This window comes from Gambusia affinis, linkage group LG22, assembly GCF_019740435.1.
Source record: "Gambusia affinis linkage group LG22, SWU_Gaff_1.0, whole genome shotgun sequence".
Lineage (NCBI taxonomy): Eukaryota > Metazoa > Chordata > Actinopteri > Cyprinodontiformes > Poeciliidae > Gambusia > Gambusia affinis.
This window is the reverse complement of record NC_057889.1, coordinates 8616483-8640031: the sequence shown is the minus strand read 5'-3', so window position 1 is coordinate 8640031 and position 23549 is coordinate 8616483. Positions and strand designations below refer to the sequence as shown.

General features: G+C 36.5%; 1 protein-coding gene across 2 annotated transcripts in view; it reads left to right on the top strand.

The window, feature by feature from the left end:
• The window catches only part of lin28b (lin-28 homolog B (C. elegans)), a 31770-nt gene extending 9457 nt beyond the window's left edge, over nt 1–22313 (top strand). For both annotated transcript variants that reach the window (XM_044107352.1, XM_044107353.1), the window contains exons 3-4: nt 13150–13337; nt 15310–22313. In XM_044107352.1, coding sequence (XP_043963287.1) covers nt 13150–13337; nt 15310–15622 — 501 coding nt within the window. In that variant the 3' untranslated portion in view covers nt 15623–22313. The remainder of the gene's footprint in view (nt 1–13149; nt 13338–15309) is intronic.
• The last annotated feature ends 1236 nt before the right edge of the window (nt 22314–23549 follow it).

The window sequence follows — 23549 nt, the reverse complement described above, 5'->3', positions numbered from 1 at the left end:
CTGCAGAAAGTTTTCAAAGGAGCAGCCAAATTGGGGCCACTGATTTATTTAGGCAATAACAACAATCACCTTAAAACAAACAAAAAAATAAACAAATGGTGGCACCTGGCAGAAAGCCATATTGCCCATATTGAAAACTCATTTCCCAGCCACTTATCTTTAATTGAACCCCCCTTGCCTTGTCATTCAAGATTTTTTTAATTATATTTTGTTAAAAAAAAAAAAAAAAGCATACTTGTAAAAAGCTTTTCTCAATTGAATGTTTTGCATGCGAACATTTTCCAGCCTTGGACAAAGTCAAATTTAATCAGTTTAGTAGAAAAAGAACCCAAATGTGTTATGGTTAAACTGAATAATTTATATTTTATCAAGAAAAAATTGTACAGTCCTTTCGGTTTCTTCAATTTTACTATTTGCAGCTGGAGTAAAAGACTAAGAAAAATGTATTGATTGATAAAGAGCAATTTTCTAACTTAAAATGAGATTCCAGGTGTTTTTAGAAACATCACTAAACCTAAGTTTATGATTATTCTATTTGATAAAGGTTTTTTAAGCAGTGAAGCTATCGTGAATTAGAAATGTGATCTTCTCCTCATCTATGCTCGTATCTCCTTCCTTTATTTGTATACAAGAACAATACACTTATGAAGAATTTAACCTCTTTTTTTGCTTTCTTAGGGATTTGTTAATATATTAGATTTTAAAAATGCATTATGTCTTTATTTTATTTCTGTTTAGGTTTCACCAAATATACAAATACAAACAAGCTTCGAAATATGTTTTTATTACTGGCGAGTGCATCAAATCTTTGTGTCTTTGGAAGAGACCGATTTGGGTTTATTGAGTGTTTTCTGGTCAGGTCAGCAGTGGTGGAACATGGATGAATGCTTCCCTGGGCGGATCCCCACTATTTCCCTTTTAAAGAGAGATTTCGACAATCTGGTTGAGAAAGCTAAGAATCATGCATTTCTTCTTTCCAAGCAGATTTTCCAAATATGAGCTGTCTGTGAAAAATAATCTGTTTGTTTTACAATAGTTCAGTCCAATTTGGAGTCATCTTTGTGTTCCAGTATTCATAGCTCAGTCTGAGGTTGCTCTTACACCAAAACCAAAGCATCAGAAATGCTCTTTTTTTCTTTTTTTTTTTGCTTTTACTTTTGCGTCTTCATCTAAGAGAGCTCTGGGTGGGAAGCCCTGAAGGCCAGATTGTCTGCATAAAAAAACCACCACTGCAGATAAGTTTGTTATTGTTGTTATACTGTTTTTTTTTTGTTTTTCTTTTACTTTTACAGCTTGCCAGTCACTAGACTAAACATTTTTATAATTTTATTTTGCAAGAGAATCTTTTTCTCTTTCTTTTTCTTTATCATTTTGTGACCTTGGTAGAGCTTCCTGTCCCATATTGGGTCTGTATTTCCGCTGACATGTAGCTGATATGCTGGAGTTGCCATTCTCTGCTTATTGTTTGTTTTAAAGGATAAAACTGAAGTGAATTAACTTTAACCCCTAAAATTACTCTGTGTTAGAATTAAAAAATGAAAAAAAAAATGTTCAATTAAGAATCAACAATCTTAAAAACTAAAAGTTAGGTAAAAATCAAGCTCAAAAGACACTATAAAATGTTCCTTTTAAAAATGTTAGCTGCTTTCATGGCTTCCACATGCAGCCATTTTGCAACACCATTGTTATTTTACTGATTCACAAACATTCATTCACAACTTGCAACACATTTAGACAAAAGTGGTTTCACTAATTTATGTGCCTCTGACCACTGCAGATAGGCACCACAATTATAACAAACGAGTGAAAAACTGATCATGTTGTTACAATGAAAGTAAAACAATGCAGTTTTCATGAGGTGCACAAATGTCCAGTTCATGTGTCCCTTCACTGTGTGGGATATACAATTATATACACATGAAACTGTAAGCTTCAAACATTCAGTCAATTTAAAAATGGATTTTGTTTTTTACTATGCAAAGTGGATTTCTTCACCACCTTATTCTTTATCGATTGTCTTGCTGTTTTTACAGTCATAGTAGACCACAAGTGCTTGAATACTGTGGGCTCCTTTCTTTCTTGACTCTTTCGGATGCTTTAGAGATGGATCAGGTGTGGAACAGTGAAGGAAACAGGCTTAAAAGCTGAGTAGGTGTTGCATATACTCTGCCTGAATCAGTGTATTTCCGTAGGACTGTAAAAACTGTGGGATATAAATGGGTAAAGAACTGGCTGGTTAGAGACATGTCATTTTAAAGCCCTCAGTGTTTTAAACATTTTTGATCAATTTTATTGACAGATACGTTGTTGTGCTGAGAGTAAAACAATGATCTCTTTCAAAAAATGCTCTCTTTCAAAATTATTCTTTCATATGATGTTTTTTTAGTAAATACTGCAAAGCTAGTTTTATGCAATTTTGAGTCATCTTTTTTGATTTCTCCGTGGGCCTTTTCTGATAAATTATACCATAAATCTGCATTCTTGCAAAACCAATGAAAGTCACAGATAGAAGCATCGTAGCAATATAAGATCTAGTATGGGTTTATTTTTTCCCACATGTATTTTTCCCCATTTAAAAACAAAAAGCAAATTACCACTATTTAAGTAAATTAACAAGTCTGCAATGAATTGTGTCTTTACACTAATGCATTTCCATTCCAATGTCGCCAGCTATGTGTTTATAAGGACACATCTGTCATCTCACACAAAGGGAAGACAATATGCATTCATAAGCAAATCATCATATTAAATGCAAAATAGCTCGTTTCTTTGCAAAAGATTCACATGCACCCTCATTAAGACAGTCATTCATTTTCTTGTGCTGCACGTTCCTCTCTGTCTGTTCCGCCAGCAGCCTAAAGCTGTTTCCATGATTTCTACAGGTAGAGGAGAGAAATCGATCAAAAAATGTCAATTTGTGTTGTTGGGTTTTTTTGTCTTTCAAAATTTGATTTGAGATCTGTATTTAGGCAAAAAAAAATAAAAAAAAGGAAATACAGAGATATTGATCTAATGTCCGCAAGGAGGTTGTTATATCTGGAGAAATTTCTGCTTGACATGGATGGCTTGCAATTTTCTTATTATTTTGTCACAAAGTTCTGTTTGAAAGTAAACAAAATAGAAACAGCTGAAGAAATGTTTAACTGCAAAACACTGGCTATACGTATATACAGAGGAGAGAGAGAGAGTTACGTTAAGAAGGGGGGACAAGGAGAAAGAGGGGGAGTGAGAGGAGGAGTTTCCTCTGGAGAGGGAAAGAGGAGGGCTGAGGGAAACCTACGTGTGGGTGAGGGGTGGTGGTGCTGGTTTGGGAAGGGAGGGCGCGAGCGGTGGTTTGTGGAGGAAAAACATGAGTGTGAGCTCGGGAAAAGATGAGTGAGCACAGGAGCAGGAGGTAAGAAAGGGAGGCCGAGTGTGTGTGTGTGTGTGTGTGTGTGTGTGTGTGTGTGTGTTAGGGTCCTACGCCCCCACCACGAGTTCTCCTCCTGGGAGGCCTCCTCATCAGCACTCCGGTCCATTCGATCACTTCCCTTTTTGGGAAGCAGAAAGAGCAATTAGGCATCTTCACTTCCTGATATCTCTCAAATTTGTCATACTTTTATTTTCCTGTTTGGATAGAACATTTCTCCTCTGTGTGAATGTGTGTGGTTTATGCCCTGCAGCCACATTCGAGGTGTTTTCTCCTCGGGCATTCTTTTAAAGCGAGATTTATTTTTTAAAGACAAAAAAGCGAGAGGGAGTTCTGGGGTGTGTGGCAAAGAGACGCTTGCCCTTAAACTGCAATTGTTTCGAAAAGTTGAACAGTGCATGCCTAAAATCTCCCTAGCGTGTGTGTTTAATTTATAAGTGTGCTTCTGTTATTGATGCAAAAGGGTTGTAAGATGTTACAGCACTCGAGAGAGTGAGGTTAAAGTGGGCCCCTAGTGAGATTAACCTCTGGTCTGTGTCACCGTTTGGCATGCAGACCCCACCCATCTCTGCCTTCAGATAGCCAGTGTCAGGCTTTATGTCTCCTGCTGCCACACCGGCTCCAACCCACCCTTCTCTTCTTTACGTTTGGGGGCAAAAAAAAAAAAAAAAAAAAAGGCAGAAGAAGAAGAAAAAGTGATCACGTGACTTCCTTTTGAGGAGCTGGCCACATGCAGCGGAGATGATTGGTAATTGGAACAGTGGCATCGGGGGTGGGGCTGAGAGGAGGGGGGGGGCAGGGGGGGGGGGCACTAGGACTTCAGACGAGTCACAGTTCATTTAATACACAAAGACAGCTGATTATGTGAGCCGATCCTGATTTTGGTTGTGTTTAAGCTTTTTACTTTAAACAAATGTAATTAAAGAAATCTAAAACATGAATAAATAAATAATATTTCTGTGATTTGTCAGTGTGAATTATGGTTTTGTCAAGGTATAGTAAAGTGTAAGAAAATTACAAAGAAATCTGACTTGTTTTGGCAGAAGGCCACTGACAATTAATTGTGCAATTGCAATGCAGCTGATAAAATTCTGATCATCGCTTGCATATTCATCACAATCTGCTTAATTTATTCATAAGTAATAAAAAGGTAGGTGCTACTGACAGAACTGCTTTGTTTGTTGTTTTTTGTTACTGGCTAGTTTTTTTCTCCTCTAAATGTCCTTTATTAATTATTCCATATTCTCTTCCAGCAAAAAAAATAAATAAAAATAAAAATTGTTCTTCAAAATCAGCTTTATGGAATTAAAAGATTTTAAAAAGATTTTACTTTTACCTGACTGGGGAATAAAAATGAGCTGGATAGTGTTATATTTTGTGCTAAATAGCAAATTTCTACACGAGACAATTAATCACAGCATAAAAGTAAATAAATGAATAAATGTAAACAAAAAAAAGAAACAAATCAGTTTATTAAGTAATTCTGTCGGACAGAATCCTGTTGACAAGATATATGCATAACTACACAATTAATAAATACAAACAAGAAATAAAACAAAACAAATGAATAGATAATTATACTTTAATTGAATCACTTAATTAACATGAGAAATGGTGAATTATTGACAAGATAACTGGCACATATAACGCTGACGGACCGTCGGGTAATACATACCATAGGTCATAAATTTCAGATTTATTTCAAAATAAATATAAAATTTTAAATTAATGAAATCCTTTAAAATAAAATAAATCAACCCCTTTTTCTGCAGTCAATCTTAAAATATTAATGGGTCAAAATGGGAAAATAATTTTGAGTTCTTTAAGAAAAGGATACTTTAATATTGAACTACAAGTCAAAATAAGTACTCAAATAAATAAGTTATCATTTTGTCAGTTTTGTGTCCAGAGAAAACATCTATAATCACATACTTCTGATCATCCAATCTCATCTAAAATTTTTCTGTTTGATCCATAGTCATCCATTTGGCTGATTTAGACTGTGCTTGACTTAAAATGACGTAATCAGATTGATGTTTTAGTTTTTCAAATAATCCAGTCATCAAAATTATGAATAAAGCAGCTAGTTTCGTCTGATCAAAGCAGATTTAGTTTTGTTGTTTTTTTTTCCTGCAGCTGGTCTGCATTGTTTGATTAGGTGCAGTTAGCAGAGTCTGTGTGTTTTATCACCAGTCACCTTAGTAGGGTTCATTTCCCCCTCTGATGCTGATAAATGTACCGAGATGATGTAGTGCTTCCTGGCCAGATCAAATATTTGCTCCACTCATAATCAGGGGGTGTTGGATGTTAATTTGAGGCAGGGGAGACGTGAAGGCTTTTAAGTGTTTGATGGGGGTTGGGCCGGGTTCAAGGGTCAGGGCCACTAATGACAACGTGTTGAGGAGGACTCTGCATCAGGAGAGTTGCTCTGTTGGTGGTTTTCACTGCTGCTTTTATGTGTCTGTACACTTTTTTTTTCCTCCCTCTCCCATCTTCTTTCCTGCCGTGGCTGATATACGTCGCGCTGAAAGATGTCCGTCTGAGATGGTCTCACCCGGCTTTGTCTGCTTGGAATTTGCTGCGCGTAAAAAGCTGCCTAATGGCCCCACGCCGCATGTTGATCACCATCTCGCTCACTCTCACCTTTTTACACAATCCCTGTCCTCTTAATTCAGAGAGCAGCACCTCGTGGGTCACCTCTGACTCAAAGCATCCTGTAATTAGCCATTGCAAAAGTGTTGGTCGCCCTGGAGAGAGACAGTTGGAGGATGGTGGGTCTCCTTCGCTCCCTCTCTCTCTCAGTTTCCACATCCTCTCACGTTACAGCTTCCTGTATTGATTGCTGGGCCTAGTGATGACGAGGGCCGCCTGATGAAAAGGAGAGCTATTTCTATCCAGGATGTCAGAGTATATATATTGATCACAGGCTTCTTCCTATACACACACATACACACGCATGCCACCTCCCCCTCACACACATAGAGCCATAGAAGGATATCCATTCAAAGAAAGCACATATTTTGTATTGATGACGGCAGCAACATATCGGTTGCATGCGATGTAAAAGAGAAAATGTGCAAAACATTTTATACTCCTGATTGAGGGGATTTTAGTCGGGTATAGGTTGGAAGACAAAGTGAACACTTTGTCCTCTCCCCTTCATTAGAGGCATCAGCTTCGATTCCCTTTACTTAAAAAGATGATGATCAAGTCTGCAGAAGTGTTTGACCTACGACATCAAGGAACATAGATAATACCGAACAAAATACGCTGGAATAATTGACACTACAGCAGCTTTTGTGCAGCACTATTTCAGCAATTTATTATTATTATTTTTTTTAAATTTGGTAATGACAGAGATGAGATCAAAATTATGTCTAGTACTGTAAATGTTTTGTGCAATGCAGATTTTGGTTGAGTCTGATTTATCTTTTAGAGCTACAAGACAAGATGCAAGAACAGAAATGGAAACATTTTGTTTTAAGTTTCCTGCTGTCAGTAACTATTTCATACCATAGTGCTGTGTAAGAGAGAAGTAAAACAAGATTTTAAAATAAAGACGAAATCAAAAAGAAGTGCAAAAAAAGGAGTTTGTATTTTCAGCTGCCTTTAGTCTCTCATATTAGCTGCTTGGACGGGTGGCATTTCTAAAAGTCTCTATTTGTATTTGTTAGTGAACTGAGATTTTTAAAAGGCTGACAACCTTTCTTAATCCATCACAACAAGCCAGAGGTTGGAAACTCAAAAAAATGGTTAAACAAATCTGCTTTGCCGTACCTTATTTAGTCTTCCCTTTACCAGCTTTAAGTGTCTCTCTCGCTCACTTTCCTGCAGCCTTGGTGAGACATTTTTCTTGTCTCAACATGCAGGAGCTGCAGTTTCCTTTTAAATAGATTGTTACATATTTGTGCTACCTTTGACTTTATCAATAAACATCTCAGAGTTTATGAAAATAACTCAGTAACATCCTCCGCACTGAGAAGGATAAAGTTCATACTTTTGTGTTTCTGATTGGTTAGTCACTAATCAGGTGCTAAGTGAATTAGATCTGGACACGCTGAGATAAACAGTGTGTGGATTGTAGTGTATTAAATATATAAAAAGAAGAAAATATTTGGATGTTTAACTATTTTAACCTGCAGCTGCTTGTGTGAGATATCAGCCTCATTTCATTAGAAATGACTTTGCATACCGTTATCCTGCGTAATTCATCAGAATCTTCCAAAGATGTTTTAGCTTTTATTCTGTTTTCACTCAGACTGGAAAGCACTATTACTAGTACGTAGTGTTTTCAGGGGTTTTTAGTCTGTTACTTCAAAAGCTGTCAGCATTAACAAATCCAAATGAGTCACCCACTATAACAAAATGAACTGCTTTGTTATTTATTTATTTCATGCTGGCCTGCATAGATTTTAAGCCTTGTGGATTTGCTTTGTTTGTTTATGGTCTATTTTGTTAATTGGATTTATAGGTTCGGGGTTCGAAGATCTTTTCTTTTCTTCTCTGTTCTGTTCAATCTTAATATCCCAGAGGATGTTTGATTCCCTAAAATTGTTCTCTTCCTTTTCCTCTTGTAGGTATCAATTCATTTGTTCATTGTTCATTTGTAATTCCACTGAATTACAGCCATAAGCAGTGTAGCTTGTCTGTGTACCTCATGGCGATCTAACATAAACAAACTGATTTCTCCCTAATTTCTTGAAAATTTAATTGTTGGACTTGGATTTTGATATGTTTTATTACTGGGTAAATTTCTGAATAGCGTTAGCTGGCAACTTAGCGTATGAGAACAGAGCGTTGAATTGGTCTTTAGTAAGGTATGGGGGTTGGTACTGGATTGATTTAAGATGACTAACTCCAGGATTTCTGTTATTGAGCAGTGAAGTTTCCAGTCAGGTCTGGTTATTTAACCTACCAAATATAATCTGCATCAAGAGTTGCTCCTCTGTTGGAACTCAACAGAATGTGGTTGAGGTATTTCCCTTACCCCCACTACCACCATTGCAGATTTTCCCCTGCAGGCCACTCCCACATTCTGTATTTTCCCAATCGCTCTGCCTTTCATGTTCTCCTTGGCTTTTTTTCTCTCCCTCTCCTCGGTCATGCCCTCTGCTGACCTCTTTGCACAAACTGATACGGGTCAGGACACCCAACAGGTCAAGCGAGAGGAGGGAACTCAGATTACGCCGATTTTTTTTTTCTTCTTTTTCTTTTTTCCTACGTTCACTAACGTATGCCTACTCTGCATTAGAGGCAGAGACACACAGCCCAAGAATTCACTACATGTGCTGCTGCAAGTGCATGCTGCGAGACGCGACGATGATGCTACTTCCTATTTAATGATTTGTGTGTGTGTTTTCCTGCATTGCTGCAGAACAAAAGGGGTTGTGTGGCTTCCTCGCTGGTGTCTTGTGGGAATTTAGGAGTATAGAAAAGGGGGGTCGGGGAGTTGGACTGCGAGATGCGCCACTCAACTTTGACCTGGAGAAAGAAACGAAGGGAGGAGAGGAAGAGGAAATACTCTTGTGCCAAAGTCTGGAGACCGGTCGATGATTATTCATCATGATTCTCAGTGTTTTGTGGGGGATGGGCTCAAGTTTTTGCTCCCATTTTATAGATTTCCACTGAAAGAATGCCTTTTGGTCATTGGTTTGGTTTATTGATGGCAATAATAAAATTGATAAAAAATATATGTGTATATTTTGTTGCATTACCAGCTGATATATATATAAAATAAAATTTTAGCAAAAAACAAGTTTGTTTATCTACATATAAAAAAGACAAAAACTATAATGTTGATGATTATTAAATTTCTTTTTTCTTATAAAATTTGTTTTTCGTTTTAAAATACTAATAGCAAATTATTAATATTTTTTGTACCCATTTATTTGTATCGGATATGAAATATTCAAATAAATAACTAATGTAACGTATGTTCTTATTTTTTTATCTACTGCATTTAATATCTTTTTACACTAAAAGTCTCTAATGTTAAACAAGTAAAAATGATTATCATCCTTACAACAATAATGCTAATAATTATTGTAACGGCCAGTTTGATCGGTGGTTGAAGCCTTACACTCTCGTTTGCGACTCACTGTTTTGTCCCTTCTGTTTTATTCCATCTCTTGCATCTGCGCTGCAGAGCTGTTGCTCTCGCTCATTTCCATTTCCTGATCCTCCTCCTTCACTTCCTCAGAGCTCAATACCTGAACAACAGGAATGGATGAGCTGCGTCAAATGCTCAAAGCGACCCGTCTCCAAGAAGACAGAATAGCTTTAAAGTAGATGAGTGTAAGTGAGTGTTTTTCTAAAAAAAAAAAAAAAAATGCATCAAATTAAATTAAAAAGGAGTTGCATAATTGTTTTTTTTTGTTTTGTTTTTGTTTTGTTTTGGATGCTTATGTAAATTCCACAATTTTCTCTAATCATTTAAAACTATTCGTTGTTGTTGTGATTATCATTTTCTTTTGGGACCTTGTCACTTGTAAATTATGTTTTATAAGCAGAAATATTTACATTGCTGATAAAAAGATCTGACAGGAATAAAAAGATCTGACAGGAATGTCAGATCTTTTTATCAGTTCAATTTTATTTGTAGAACAGTATGGCCTGTTAAACTCCATAACATAAGCCAAAATCAAATCATAGGCCATCTAAATGTAATTTGATTTTTGTAATATTGTAAATACAACTATATCAGTTATAAAAAAAAGTTAGAATAATTTAGTTAGAATAGTTAAAATAAGTTGGATTTTATTATTGTTTAATATTTATCCTCCCTCTGTTGGTAGGGAGGATAAATCCCTCTACCAACAGGGACTTATCCCTGTTGGTAGAGGGATTGTGATATATAACAAGTAGTTTGTTATATATTTTAAAAATTCTCCTGAAATATCAGAATAAAGGAAAATATTTCTTTATATATTTCTCAACATTTTTCAAAGATTGACTTGCATAAACATAAACAAAGTCTTTAGCTTTAAACTTTTTTTATTTTAGAGTAGAAAGCTGAAATAAATGTTTAAAAGTATTTTATTATTAATTTATGTGTTTGCTTAGTATTGATGGAGACAAATAAATGCTATTAATATTGATTTGACATAGCTACAATGGAACTCCCATCACTGGCAAAGCTTGAAAAATGTAAACATGAAACTTGTACAAAATACAAAGTACAGCTGGGGTTAAAATTATTCCTATCCCTTGCAAAGTTAAGTTGTTGTTTTTCTTTTATTTAACCAGCTGTTTGTGATTGAAAACTAGACAGTCCTCTAAAAGGTGATGCAAGAAGTTTAGATTTTGAAAACATGAGTTATCTTTTTTTTATTCACATTTCATTAAGAGTTGGTATGTCAAAAATTGCTTCCACCCTTCTCAATAATCAGTGGACAAATCTATTTTTACTATAGTAATAAATGCTGAATTTTATGGTCCCAGTGGTATTTCGGTATTTTGTCTTCAGTTCCAAGTATTTGAAGCTGGAAGGTCTCTTTGTAATCTTTAGATCTTCCACAGATTCAGATTGAATTGGGGATTTTGGCTGGGCCACTCCAAAACATTAATATTACTTCCAGTCAGAAGAAACAGGCTGCTAAAAATCCAAAGATTACTTTAGACCTAAATAATTGGAGGTTAACCGCACATTGTAACTGTATAATTATGTACAAATGCGATTACTACAACACAATGTAGAAGACCAAAATAATGATTGGCTATACAGTGATTCGTGGAATCAAAAGAAAAGTTAAATGCGCACATGAATTCTAAAGTTTTGTTCAATTATTTAAGTTTTAGCTAATCTCTTTTTGGTTCTTTCTTACTTCAAAAACATCCAGATCTTTAAATTATTATTTAGTTTAGTCTTAAATAATGAATCAAAATTATAAAAAAATTAAAAGGTTTTCACTGACCCTTTTGGTTATAGTGGTCAAGATCAAAGAGCAAATATTAGGATAAACGTTTCACACATTTCATAGATTTCTTTTAATAAATAGGATTTAATGAATAAGACTCCTACACTACCTTATAAATAAATAAAAACTAAGTAACTCTTTCAATGGTTCTCAGCTGAAAATGAAACTGCAGAGGGTTCATCCACCGAGCTTCTTTGCACTCTCTTCTCTTTGTTGTATACAATGACATTTTTTTCCTCCTGTATATATTCATTTGTGCATACAAGACTCCTATAGATCACCTTTAGCTTCTTGCAACTGCAGTAGACTGGGGGGGGAGGGGGTGGGGATAGCTGCTGGGCGCGTTTTCTCTCTCCTCCCTCTACAGTTCTACATTTGATTCGTTCAGAACTCTTCATTACTTATTTTCTTTCTTTCTTTTTCCTGTCTCCTACACATCTGTCTCTTTAGCAGACATTGCTTTTACAGATAACCTGCATCTGTTATTTATAGCCCCTTGATGTATAGCAGGTTGCAGGCTTGCTGTTGCACGCTGCACGCTCGTGTGCGTGTGTGTGTGTGTGTGTGTGTGTTTACCTATGCCGGGATCTGCAGGGCTCGCCTCGATTTGTGAAGGTCATGGATACAGTACCTATAAGCTGCCGCTTCTGTCGCGATCAACGAGACATAAATCACTGTCCGCTGGTTGTGCAGTAACTAAATCAATAACTGGGATCATGTAGAAAAGACGGATGGCGGATGTGTTATAGGGAAATGATGGCACGGCAGCATGACTTGTGCCTTTTGAGGTTGCAGAAGGAATAGGAAGTGGCATCTCTGCAAAAGTAGATAAAGAGAGAACAGTAAGGACACACTCCACACAAAAAGTCATGTTATGTTCATATAGCATGCTTGAGGGGGAAAAAAAGGTCTTTGTCTCATCGTGTTTCATGTTATATTGCTGGATGTTTTTTCCTTTATGTGGCAGTGTGAAAAATCCCACATAGTAATATTTATTTTGTATTTGGTGCTGATGTTATGTGAAAAAGTTGGATTTGGAGAGCTGTTTGTTCACAGTTACAATATATGTGGCAACCGCTCAATATATAGGTGTTAAATTTGACCCAATGGGTGTGGAGGCTTCTGGAACTCTGAGGCAACGGTGGATGCAACATGAAACCGATGCAATAGTTATATTTTGTATAGGAAAGACAAATGTGTTCTCTGAAAATAAATAGTTTTTGTCAGTTTTCTAAGATGCAAGCGATAAAAGGAAAGTTAAATACATTATTCATTATGGTAGCATCAAATCGAAATCTGAATTGCTATTTTATTTCTTTTTTTTAAATAAATGACCATCCTAATGATGTTCAATTTTCTAGCAATGCACTTTGTGAGAAAAAAAATGAAGAAAATTAGATAAAGAAAACAGCTCAAAAAATCCAAAAGAGTAAAAAAAAAAAAAAAATCATGTTGCAGGTAATTCTTTGATAGAATTAGTAATTTTCAATCAAGCAGAAAAGGAGGGGTTCAGAAGATAAATTTGATTTGTATGAAATTTGATAAAATTGTCTGTAATATTCAATTTGTTCTTACACTGAAAATGGTGGAAGTCCCCCCCCAACCCCGTTTTTTTAATGGATTTTAATGTCAGCGATCAGACCTGCTCTCAGAAAAATTGGCCAATTCTCATGTCTGGCTGACTAATTGTCGCATTTCTTCTTGTATTGCATTAGGGATCCATGAATGTAATGCAAAAACCCCGTGCGTTGCATTTCAGCTGACAGCGTTTTTCACTTTCAAATAGAGAACTATGTTATTTATTTATTTTATGTTTCCCAACAGAGCAAACTGGTGATGGAGGGCTTCCGCAGCTTAAAGGAGGGTGAGCAGGTGGAGTTCATCTATAAGAAGTCCTCTAAGGGCCTGGAGTCCCTGCGGGTGACCGGACCTGGTGGAGGACCCTGTGCGGGCAGTGAGAGGAGACCTAAAGGGAAGGTTCCACTCCTGAAACGTAAACCAAAGGGAGATCGGTAAGCATTAAAAATGAAATTATTCCAAATATCATAAACCTCTGGAAATGTAATTAGGCCACCCAGTAGAAACACATCTGACAAAATCTGAATGTATGTGTGTGAAAGATGGCTGTAGTAAAATGGGAGTTCACAAATGTACGTCTTGAACCATCCAGCCCTTTCTGAGTAGGCTGAGAGTATAGATTAACTCTGTTCAACCTGCCAATGTACATGCCTGTTGCCATGGTTATTGTGTAGTGTAATATGAAAATGAATAGGGCTCTTCGTCTGCCATAGGCGCTGTTTTAAATCAATTTGCCAGCTCCTACATTTGTGAGTGTGATTGCGAATAGGCGGTGCCTCTGTAGCTCGATTGTTTTGTCATCAACAGTAACAACCTAAAGAATAATATGCTCAAATGTATGAAAGGCAGCCATGTGGAGCTCCTTGAAAACCCTTGGTGGTTAGAGGTAAGTGTGTTCCCTGACTTCTGAGGAAAACGAGAGCGCTTTCATTCCGCGACCGCTATACGCAACTGTATTGTTTGCATTTGCATTTTAAGTCCCAGCCCTACCACTCTTTGTTACCGGAAAACACCTGGAGTATTGTTGTGCTCCTTTTGAAATTTAGAACATAAACGCTGTTGTTGGAGAACCAGAAACTGTATCTGAGAGGAGACTCCATGATTGTTTTACACAGCTGAATAATTCAGCTCATTTGGGATAATTGATCCAGAGTTGGGTCAAGTGTCTAACTTTTAGCAAGGCTGGAAGGAGCCGGTGTTGGATTCATAGATGGCAGGTAGATGACTGACATAATTGGCGTTATTGGGCATGCTCAGTCACTGCAGCAGTTTTGAAAGTGATGCCACTCTGACCCCTGCTGGCTCTGATGGTGTATAACAACACGCCAACCCTTCAGATCTCTGCTCAGGCAGTCTATTTGCTTTAGGATTCGAACAAATAACTGCTGTTCTCTGACTAATAAAGTCTCACTTCTTATTTTGTGAAGAGAAAATCTCTTTTGGAAATGCATCTGAGCAAACTAGACTTTCCTTACCTTGGTAAATTATATTTAGTCTGCAATTCAAAGGTTTTTGTTTAATACATCACTAGTAGTGAGTCATGGCTAAACGTGTTGGTGATTGATGAAATGTTCAGTCAAAGGACAAGGTTTTTAAGTTTCCTGACCCCATTTTACTGACACATTTGTCTATTTGTATTTCTTCATTTTAAGGTGTTTAGACCTTTTGCTCCCAAGGATTTACTGTGGTGGTGCAAAAACTTTGTACCTTATGAACCAGTGTTGGTGTTAATCATATTTATAGATAAAAAAGAAATACAATCACATCTGTCAAACTGCTTTGCTTCATCAAGTCAAAAATGATTAACAACGAAAAATGTATATTAGTCAGTAGAATAGCTTAGAAAAACTGAATCAATGAATGATTGAGTTCCTTATTGCTTCTAGTGAAGTGCTAAAAATACATATTTGTAACTGCCTTTTTATCAAGCTATGCATTTGGTGCAGCTTATTATACAGTTTTCTTACTTAAGAAAGCTGGGTTTTGATTCCTTAGTTATTGTAGTTGTTTAAGATGATTGGGACAACAGCAAAACCATCCCCCTAAATGAGAAGCACACAGTGTATCAGTGACACAACAGAAAATAAAAAGGTTGATTGGTATGGTCTTATCCTCAAGGATAGATTTAAATGTTTTGACAATCAATTGTCTACCAAAAACAAGAACAGAGATTTGTGCACAGGACTGAAAAATAAAACGACATACCCCCCTCTTGTGGTGACACATGTAATAGCAGGTTGAATATTTTATCTTTGGATGACTGTTTCTGACTGGAGCAGGGATTGATGGTTAGATGAATGCAAAGCTGTTAGAGGTTGCCAAAGACTCACCAAAAATTCAAACCGCTTTTCAGCACTGTGTATTGTATAACTGTTTTCATTTGCCTCTTCCTCCTTTCATTTGCAGCTGTTACAACTGTGGAGGTCTGGATCACCATGCCAAGGAGTGTGGCCTGCCCCCCCAGCCAAAGAAATGCCACTACTGCCAGAGCATCACTCACATGGTAGCCCAGTGTCCCCACAAGGCGCTGGCACCCGCCGCAGGCTCTCAGGACCAACAAGCGTCTACCTCGGCCTCCGCTCCAGGCACGGGGCCTCACCTCTGCCTCCCCGAGGAGGAAGAGCGCTCCGGTTCGTCTCCCCTGGAGGGGTCCTCCTCGTCACCCGAGGAGCCACACACACACCGCAGCTCACGGACCCAAAGGTGGAGGAAATCCTAAAAATGTTCTGTCGAGGTGAACTTTTTTTCCAGCACACAGCCTCTGACCTTCGTGACTACCCTCAGTCAAGGTTACCCGAAGCCCCCCTTCCTCCTCGTCTACCTCACACTTGTGAAAAATAAATAAAAAATTGGGAGTTTTTATTTTTTTTTATTTTTATTATTATTATTATTATTATTATTATTTCTTTTATTTTTCATTGTGGTATTTTTCCAACCAGCACAGCTGTGGCAGCGATCAGCCGGGTACAGACGTGCATGAATGTGTGCGACTGACTTGCAGTCATCTGGTGCAGCTATGGAAACGACTGCTGGAAAGGTGACTGCAGGGAATAATTCTTTGTTTCAATCTGTGCAGCTCAATGGTGAAATGTCATTTGTGTGTAGGCTTTGATGACCTTGTTGTTTCTGCTCCCCCTCGGACCTGAAGGGTGGCTATTTTAAAAGCCCCCTTCCTGCTTATTCTGCAGACTGAAAGCCACAACTTTATACTGTAAGCCTAATCATTCAGAGAGAGAGAGGAAAAAATCCCGATTGCATCTTCACAGCACACGTGGTAGCTCATTTTAAGATGGATTAGGGGACAACACATAAGAGCTTGAGTTCCTCTAAGTAATAATCCAGACCCACAGGACTTTTAGCCTGGCTTCTCCAGATCTTTTGGGGAAACTTAATGCATTCCTGAGGGGTCGTTTTAAAAAGCCGCTGAGCTGCTAGAGTACGTTTTCCTCTCATTTCAAAACCCTCGATACATATCGCTTTCGTGACACGGACTGGACCAACTGATTGTTGAAGTGTGAGCAAGTGCAAGACTGAGAACAAAGAAGAAGGAGAGTGTGTGCTTTTCATGGATACTACGAAAGAAATCAGAATAGTCAAACTGGAGAATTGTCTTCTTCATGGGCGAATCATGGCTGTTAAAACTCCACCGTTTTCCTATTATCACAGATAGATGCATATTGTATAAGGCAAATATATAATTAGTCTAGATAATAGTTTAGATGTTAAGAAAAGGCCTTATCATTAGACTTCCATTTTGGTTGTTGCATAATTAGTTTAAAGTAGTTTTTAATATATATATGTATATATATATATGTAAAGCTACAAGATATAATAAAATTTATATTAACATTAAATAAGCATATATACGGACTTGGCTCTGATATAAGTGCACAGCCCTGTTTTAAGTGCGTGGGATACATCGTGGTGTGTGAAAATTCTCCCTCTTTACCCATTTTTGTTGTAGTTAATTCCATTTTTGTATTTCACTCTTTCTTATACCGATTAGTTTATACAGTCCCTTGCAAAAGTTTTAACACCCCTTTAACTTTTTACATGGATTGTTGTGTAACAACTACACGCCTCGGCACATTTATTTTATGTGCTTGACCAGCATAGAATGGGGGATATTGCAGTTCTAATAAGTAAAAAAAAAAAAGGTTTGCTGAGTGTTTGTATCCAGCGCCCGAGTTGATACTTTTTGCTGTGATTAAAGGTGCGAGTCTTTAGTGGTGTGTCACAGCCACACAATATATCTAATGGGAATTGCAATATGCAGTGTTTGAATTGCCTGGTCTCGAAAGTCCCAATTTCAAATGATTTCTTGGATGGAATTTTTGGTGGAATATAATTTTTCAGGTACCAGTCAGTCAGATTCTGCATGCCAGCAATTTATTTGGCCAACTGCATGAGAATGTTGTTAATTTTTAACGACGATAGAAAAAGATAAAAATAAATCAGGAAGTTGGCTTGCCACAGTTTCTCAACTGGATTTTGCTCTGGTCTTTGACTAGGCCATTCTAGCACACAGATATGCTTTGATCTGAACTATAGGAGCTCTGTCTGTGTTAAGTGTCGTCTTGTTGAAAGGTGATCCTCAAGGATCCAGTGGTTTTATTTTTCCTGGACTATCCCGTATTTCAGCTCCAGCCATCTTCCCATCAAATCCTTCCAAGTTCTGCAAGATAGATTTTTTGAGAATTGTTAGACTGAAGGGGGGCTGAATACTAATACACACCACACTTTGTAGATTCTTGTTAACCATATATATGTCTTACTCCTGCCCTTTCACAAAAAAAACCATAATGATATTCATTGAAGTTGTGTCAAAGTTTAAAGGGCATAACACATTTGCAAGGTACTGCATGGTCACAGCACAAAACTCACCTTGAAGATGTAGTTTCTAGCATAACCTCATTATCATAGCTGCTTTATTCACATAATACCTCACAACTTCTTCCTTCGGGAAGTGAATGTTGATAATGTCTGCTCTCTTAGTATTTTTAAAAAATGTTTTTCAGTAAAGTCGAACCATATTTCCCTCATCCGTCAGTGCCTAGCGTTTGTCAGTCAGCACCAGTCAGGTGATGGGATGACGTCTCTGCTGCTGCTGCTGCTCCAGTTTCAAAACAATGGAGGGAGAAATAGCCGGACGGATTGTGTTGCTTTCGGTATAACTTGAATCCCAAGCATGGCTTTAGTGGCACTTACTGACCCTAACAACTCTTCTCTGACCATACTGAATGTGAAAAGAGCTCATCTGAAGTCGACTCCTCACAAAGTTCACGTAAGGTCGCTTTGGAGTTGTATTTTAATGTTCTGACAAATCAAAAAACTTTGTACAAGTATATCAAACTGGCATGTGGGCTTTTGAAAAGCTCTGTAAAGACAACCAACTTTTTTGGTATATTTCTATACCAAAGAGGTTTGGCTTTTTTTGTTTGTTTGTCCTTTTCTTGAAGACATTTAAAGTTGAGACTTGCTGAAGTGCTTGCTTTTTCGGAAATAGAGCGGATACTTGCTGAAAGTGCAGCAAAGTGTTTTCTAAATAACATACAGCTTTGAATGTGTGCGTGCATTGAAAATCAAACAACAAATGCAGCTTGACAGAAAAAAACATTAAAAAAAATAAATAAAAAATAAACGGTGGTTGACCAAACTGCAACTCATGCTTAAATCTCTATGGACACATCTTTTTGTATGGCATATTTTTTACATTTTTACACACAGCTCCTCTCAGGATGATGAACTCGTCTCAGGGAATTAACCAAAAAAAAAAAAAGAAAAAAAAAGCAAAGAAAAAAAAAAGCAAAGAAAAAAAAAAGCAAAGAAGTGTTTATTATTCTTTTGGGAATCATCCACTGATGGACTCCACAAACCCTTAAGCAATGGCGAAGAGACATATAACCAGTTCAAGTACTGATGATAGCAACTACCTCCTGAGTTACACATAGCTGTTGGTTTCTGAGGTTTTTTGTTATTTTTTTAATCGAGTTGTATCATTAATATTAGTCTGTATAATAATCGTCTTAGACAGTCTTTTGTGTTGCCACAGATTTCTCCGTCTTCCTTTCCAGATTTAATAATTTTTTTTTTCTTACTGGAAAACTGTTGCTTTTTTGTTTACAGCAAAAAAAACCTACCTCATTAGCGCTCTTCCTCGACAAGCTCCTTACCTGCTCCCAGGTCGCATGTTTTCTCCATGCAGTTTTTTTTAAATTATCATTACTTTGTGTCACAATGGTTTCAAGATCTCAGCCCTGATGTGGCTTTTCACTTGTGTCTCCGTCATTTATTACCATTGGTTTCTTTTTACTTGCCGCTTTTCCTAAAGCTTTCGTAAGAGCTCAAATCTGCGAGTAATGAGTGAAGAACCATTACTTTGCACAAAGGCAGTGAGTTTACCTCAGCTTATTGGGCTAGCTATTCACAAATGTAATATTTTATGGCTGTGAGACTCATTTTTAAGATACTACGACTGTTTTTTTGACTTTGCATTTTATCATAACTGTTTTTTTACAACCACTTGATGATGATTTGCCTAAAGAGAATAGATTTGCACTTGAGCAAAGATTCCCTGTGTTTTTTGTTTTTGTCAGTTTGATTTGTTACCAAATTGATATTATTACCTGTTTGCAGGCTCCATGGTAATGGCCTTAGTCAGCCATGTTCACAGCTCAAGATAATCAAAAGTTGCTTGTGTTAGATATTGCTAATTGATGTTAACAGTGATTACATTCGTGCAAGCTTATTTGTTTTATATATATACTAGAGACAATAACATTTACTCTTAAAAATCAGTAGGTTTTGTACTAAACGTGATTTGTTTTCATTTAGTAACATTCCTAAAACTGTTTTTGAATTCAAGAGATTAAACGTTGCGTATAAAAGCAGTATTACTCTTCAAAATCAACGGAGAAAATGACTGAGTTCTGGTGGACCTGCACAGGGGACAAAAAGCTTGTTTAAATGAGCTCTGGGATGTATACACAAACATGATTTTCCAGTGTTATTGTTTGCTTTATTGTTGATCAGTTTACAGTGCTTTGGAAATCTTTCTTTCCTGTACTCCTGGTTTTGATTTGTTTTTCACATCTAAATGTTTCAGATCATCAACACAATTTTCTTAACAGAGTAAATCCAGAGAGCAGTTTCCCAAAAACTTTAATTAAGGGAGGATGTCTATTGAGCCCCCTGTTAAATCATTCTCCTGCCACACCCTGACCACAACTGAACCCATCTGACGACAAGTACTATCTCCCAAATCCTCACATCTTGCCACAATTTAAAACAATTCAAGAGCAAAAAAAAATAATAATAATGAAAGAGAAAAATCATTAACACCTATTAGTTTGTATCCATTTCTAGTGCTTTGAGATTCCAGTAGTTAACAGCCAGAGCTGTGATTCGCAAATGGAGAAAAGGCAGAAGAAAATGTGACCTTCCCTGGGGTTGAGGGTCAGCCTACAAAAATCACTCCAAGAATACACCAACACATCCAGGAGGTCACAAAAAACTGATTTAGTGTTTGAATGGGGATGAATTCTTATCTCTGCCTGAAGATCTTGCAGGAGGATGTCCTACAAGAGCAGGATGACGATCTAATGCATGTTAACAACTCCATTTCAGAAATACAAAATGGAGGTTATGGGAACGTCCATAACCTTCATGGACGATCACACTGGTTAAAGTGTGATTGAGATATCTTAAACTGCAGTCTGTGCCTAGAAGATAAAGATTCATTGCCAATCATAGCAAACACTTAGAGACAGTTGCTGCTGTCTAGGATGTTACAACAAGTCAACGTAGATAGAAGGGAAAATATTTTCCTACTGAATAAATGAAGGCATCATTTCAAAGCTTAATTTTGTATTTATTTTAGTTATGTTTGTCTATTATATAGAGGATCTGAAACATTTAGGTTAGCCAAAAAAAGTTTAAAAATTTATAAGAAATCTGTTGAGAAATTTATTAAAAAGCACTGAAACTACTGACTAATGTATTTGATGGCACAAATGAACAATGTGTGGTTTTTAAAGGCAGCATAAAGTGTAAGACATTTCAGATTTAGTTTTTTTTCCTCTTGTGCATTGTTATTTTCTCAACTGCCTTAAGTATGGAATTATGTGTATGTTAAGGTAAAAAAGCATAACACATGTAATCATAAAAAAATATTGATTCTGCATATGGCAAATGAAAATCTGGTGATGTTAAATGAAATTTGAAGATACAACAGAGCAAGGAAAAAGTTTCAAGGTTTCCAAGCGATATTTTTGTTTTTTTGCTTAAGAACTTACATTGAGGAGCATCATACCCAACAAGTATTTTTTTTATTTATTTGTTTTTTTACAAAGCTACAAGAAAAAGGCTTTTGCCCTCATTGGCAATGAAAAGAAAATTATTTATTTATTTCTTTGTTTGCAAAGTACGCCCCTTTTATCTCAAATAAGTCCTGTTTCATTTGAAAGAGCTAGGATTCTTTAGAGTGCTTCTTCTCCAAAATGCCCTTGGTCGTTTGAGTTGGTTCATTATTTTGTGAAATTTAGTGTCTCGTAATTTTTATAGACCACTAAAAGATAGAGCACCCAGTGTTAAACTCACCTCTGTCTGGCAGAAATAATTCTTCAAATCCTTTAAAATGACTTTAGCTGTATTTGTTGGACATTTCTTATGTCATTGCCTATTGATGGAAAAGAATCTTCAATTTATGTCTAGACATGCAGCTCACTTCATTTGGATTTGAAGATTTTTTTGGGAAAAACATTTGACCGTTGACCTTAGAAATGTTTATTTTTAGTCTTTTGAGTCAAAAGTTAAAGAAGAGCAGCCCCTAATGTTAAGATATTGATTGGGATAGTCAAAGCTCATGGAACAGCCTCGAGCCTGATGTAATGCATTCATAGAATGTTGTGAAAATTGCTGATATAAACCATTTATTAGCACTTTTGTGTTGTTTACATCTCAATAAACCAGTGGTGTATATATAGTGCTGTAAAATGTCTACTTGAAATAATTTTTCTTTTATGTGTTTGAACACTTAAAACGGACAAAGATATATTAATAGCTTGTGGTAAGTAGGACCAACGCAATTATTAAATCCCTCTGGTTTTCTGAATTGCAACTAGAACACACTCAACTCGGGTGTGGCATCATTCCCAGCTACGAGTTCTGACTTCCGAGACAAACACAGCAGTATTTATTAGATAATCAATTACAATCTGACCAGTGAAAATATTGTAGAGCAGGAAACTGCTGAGTAAACTCAACTTTGTATGCATCGAACAGTCTCTAGCACAATGTATGTTTTAAGGTTTTGGACCACATTTTACCCCCAAAAAGTCCTTATTTTTTCAGCATCTCTGTATAACAAAGATGGGCGCCAAACCAGCTTCCCTAGTATATATATATATATATATATATATATATATATATATTAAAAAAATAAAAAATTAAGCTGGCCATCTTTATTTGATCAATTATATTACAATGTCTTCTCAGTAGAGCTGAAAATGGCTACATAGTGGCACCTTTTTGGTATTCTAAACATCACTTAATGATATTTTAGCTATGTATGCAAGTTATCACAATGTTATCATAATGCATAAAATATTCACTCAAGTTTTTAAGTATCTATAAGTACATTTTTTCTAGATAACTTTCTTTGTTTTAAAAACATTTGTGCGATTTTGTCCACCAGAATTATAAAAGCCAGTGGACGTTAGTGCAGGTAAAAGAGAAAACAGTATTTTAATTTACCTATGTCACAATATTTAACTTCAGATAACTTGGTCTTAGCAGTGAATGCATTCTCTAAATGTTTTTGTTTGTGCCTCAAAGATCCCTTTATAAGTTCAAATTCTTTGAATATTTTTATTTTTTAAAGATAACTAGAAACACTTAAATATCCAGAGCAGTGATTTTATCAAACGCTCCTAGGCGGACAGAATGTACAAAGACATGATGCAGAGCAAGGAATTGTTTAGTGGCTGGACAAATATACTGGACTTCACATACCTCAACTGCTGCCATTGACAGCTGATCTGTGTTTTAGATACAATATGCTCTTCCTTTTTGTCTTTTATTGTAATAAACCTACTTTCAGAAGTGTTTGTGTAAATGCCGAAGCCGAACGTTGTACCTCGTGGGAACCTTTTTAAATTCAGCCAAGTGCAGATCCTTTTATGCACTGATGAATAACCTCACTGTTTCCATGTTTGTAGGTGTTTTCAATCTCTACATTGTGGCCAGAGAGTCTTTATGCTCTGTTTCTGTTGAATTAGAGCACCGATTGCTTTTGAACTGGGAAAATGTTCCTCAATCATTATTTCAGTCTCATTATTGGTGTACTGCTTTTTTTTTTTTTTTCCTGTGAAGTCTGGGTTGGATTTTTAAATGTCTTTAACGTTTCACTTGACTGGAAAATAAAACTATCACAAGAAGATTAAAGCATGTATTATTGCTCCAAGATGTTCAGATATCAGTAAACAAATCTCAGATTCTTTATCTCAACATTTCTGTGCACTGGTATCATTTTGTAGCCTAACAAAGCCTGTTTTGTTGTAAAGGAAAGGACTTTTTAGATTTTACACATCGTTAAAAATGTTATTCAAATTCATTAAAACATTGTAGCTATGAAGATAGTTATTTCA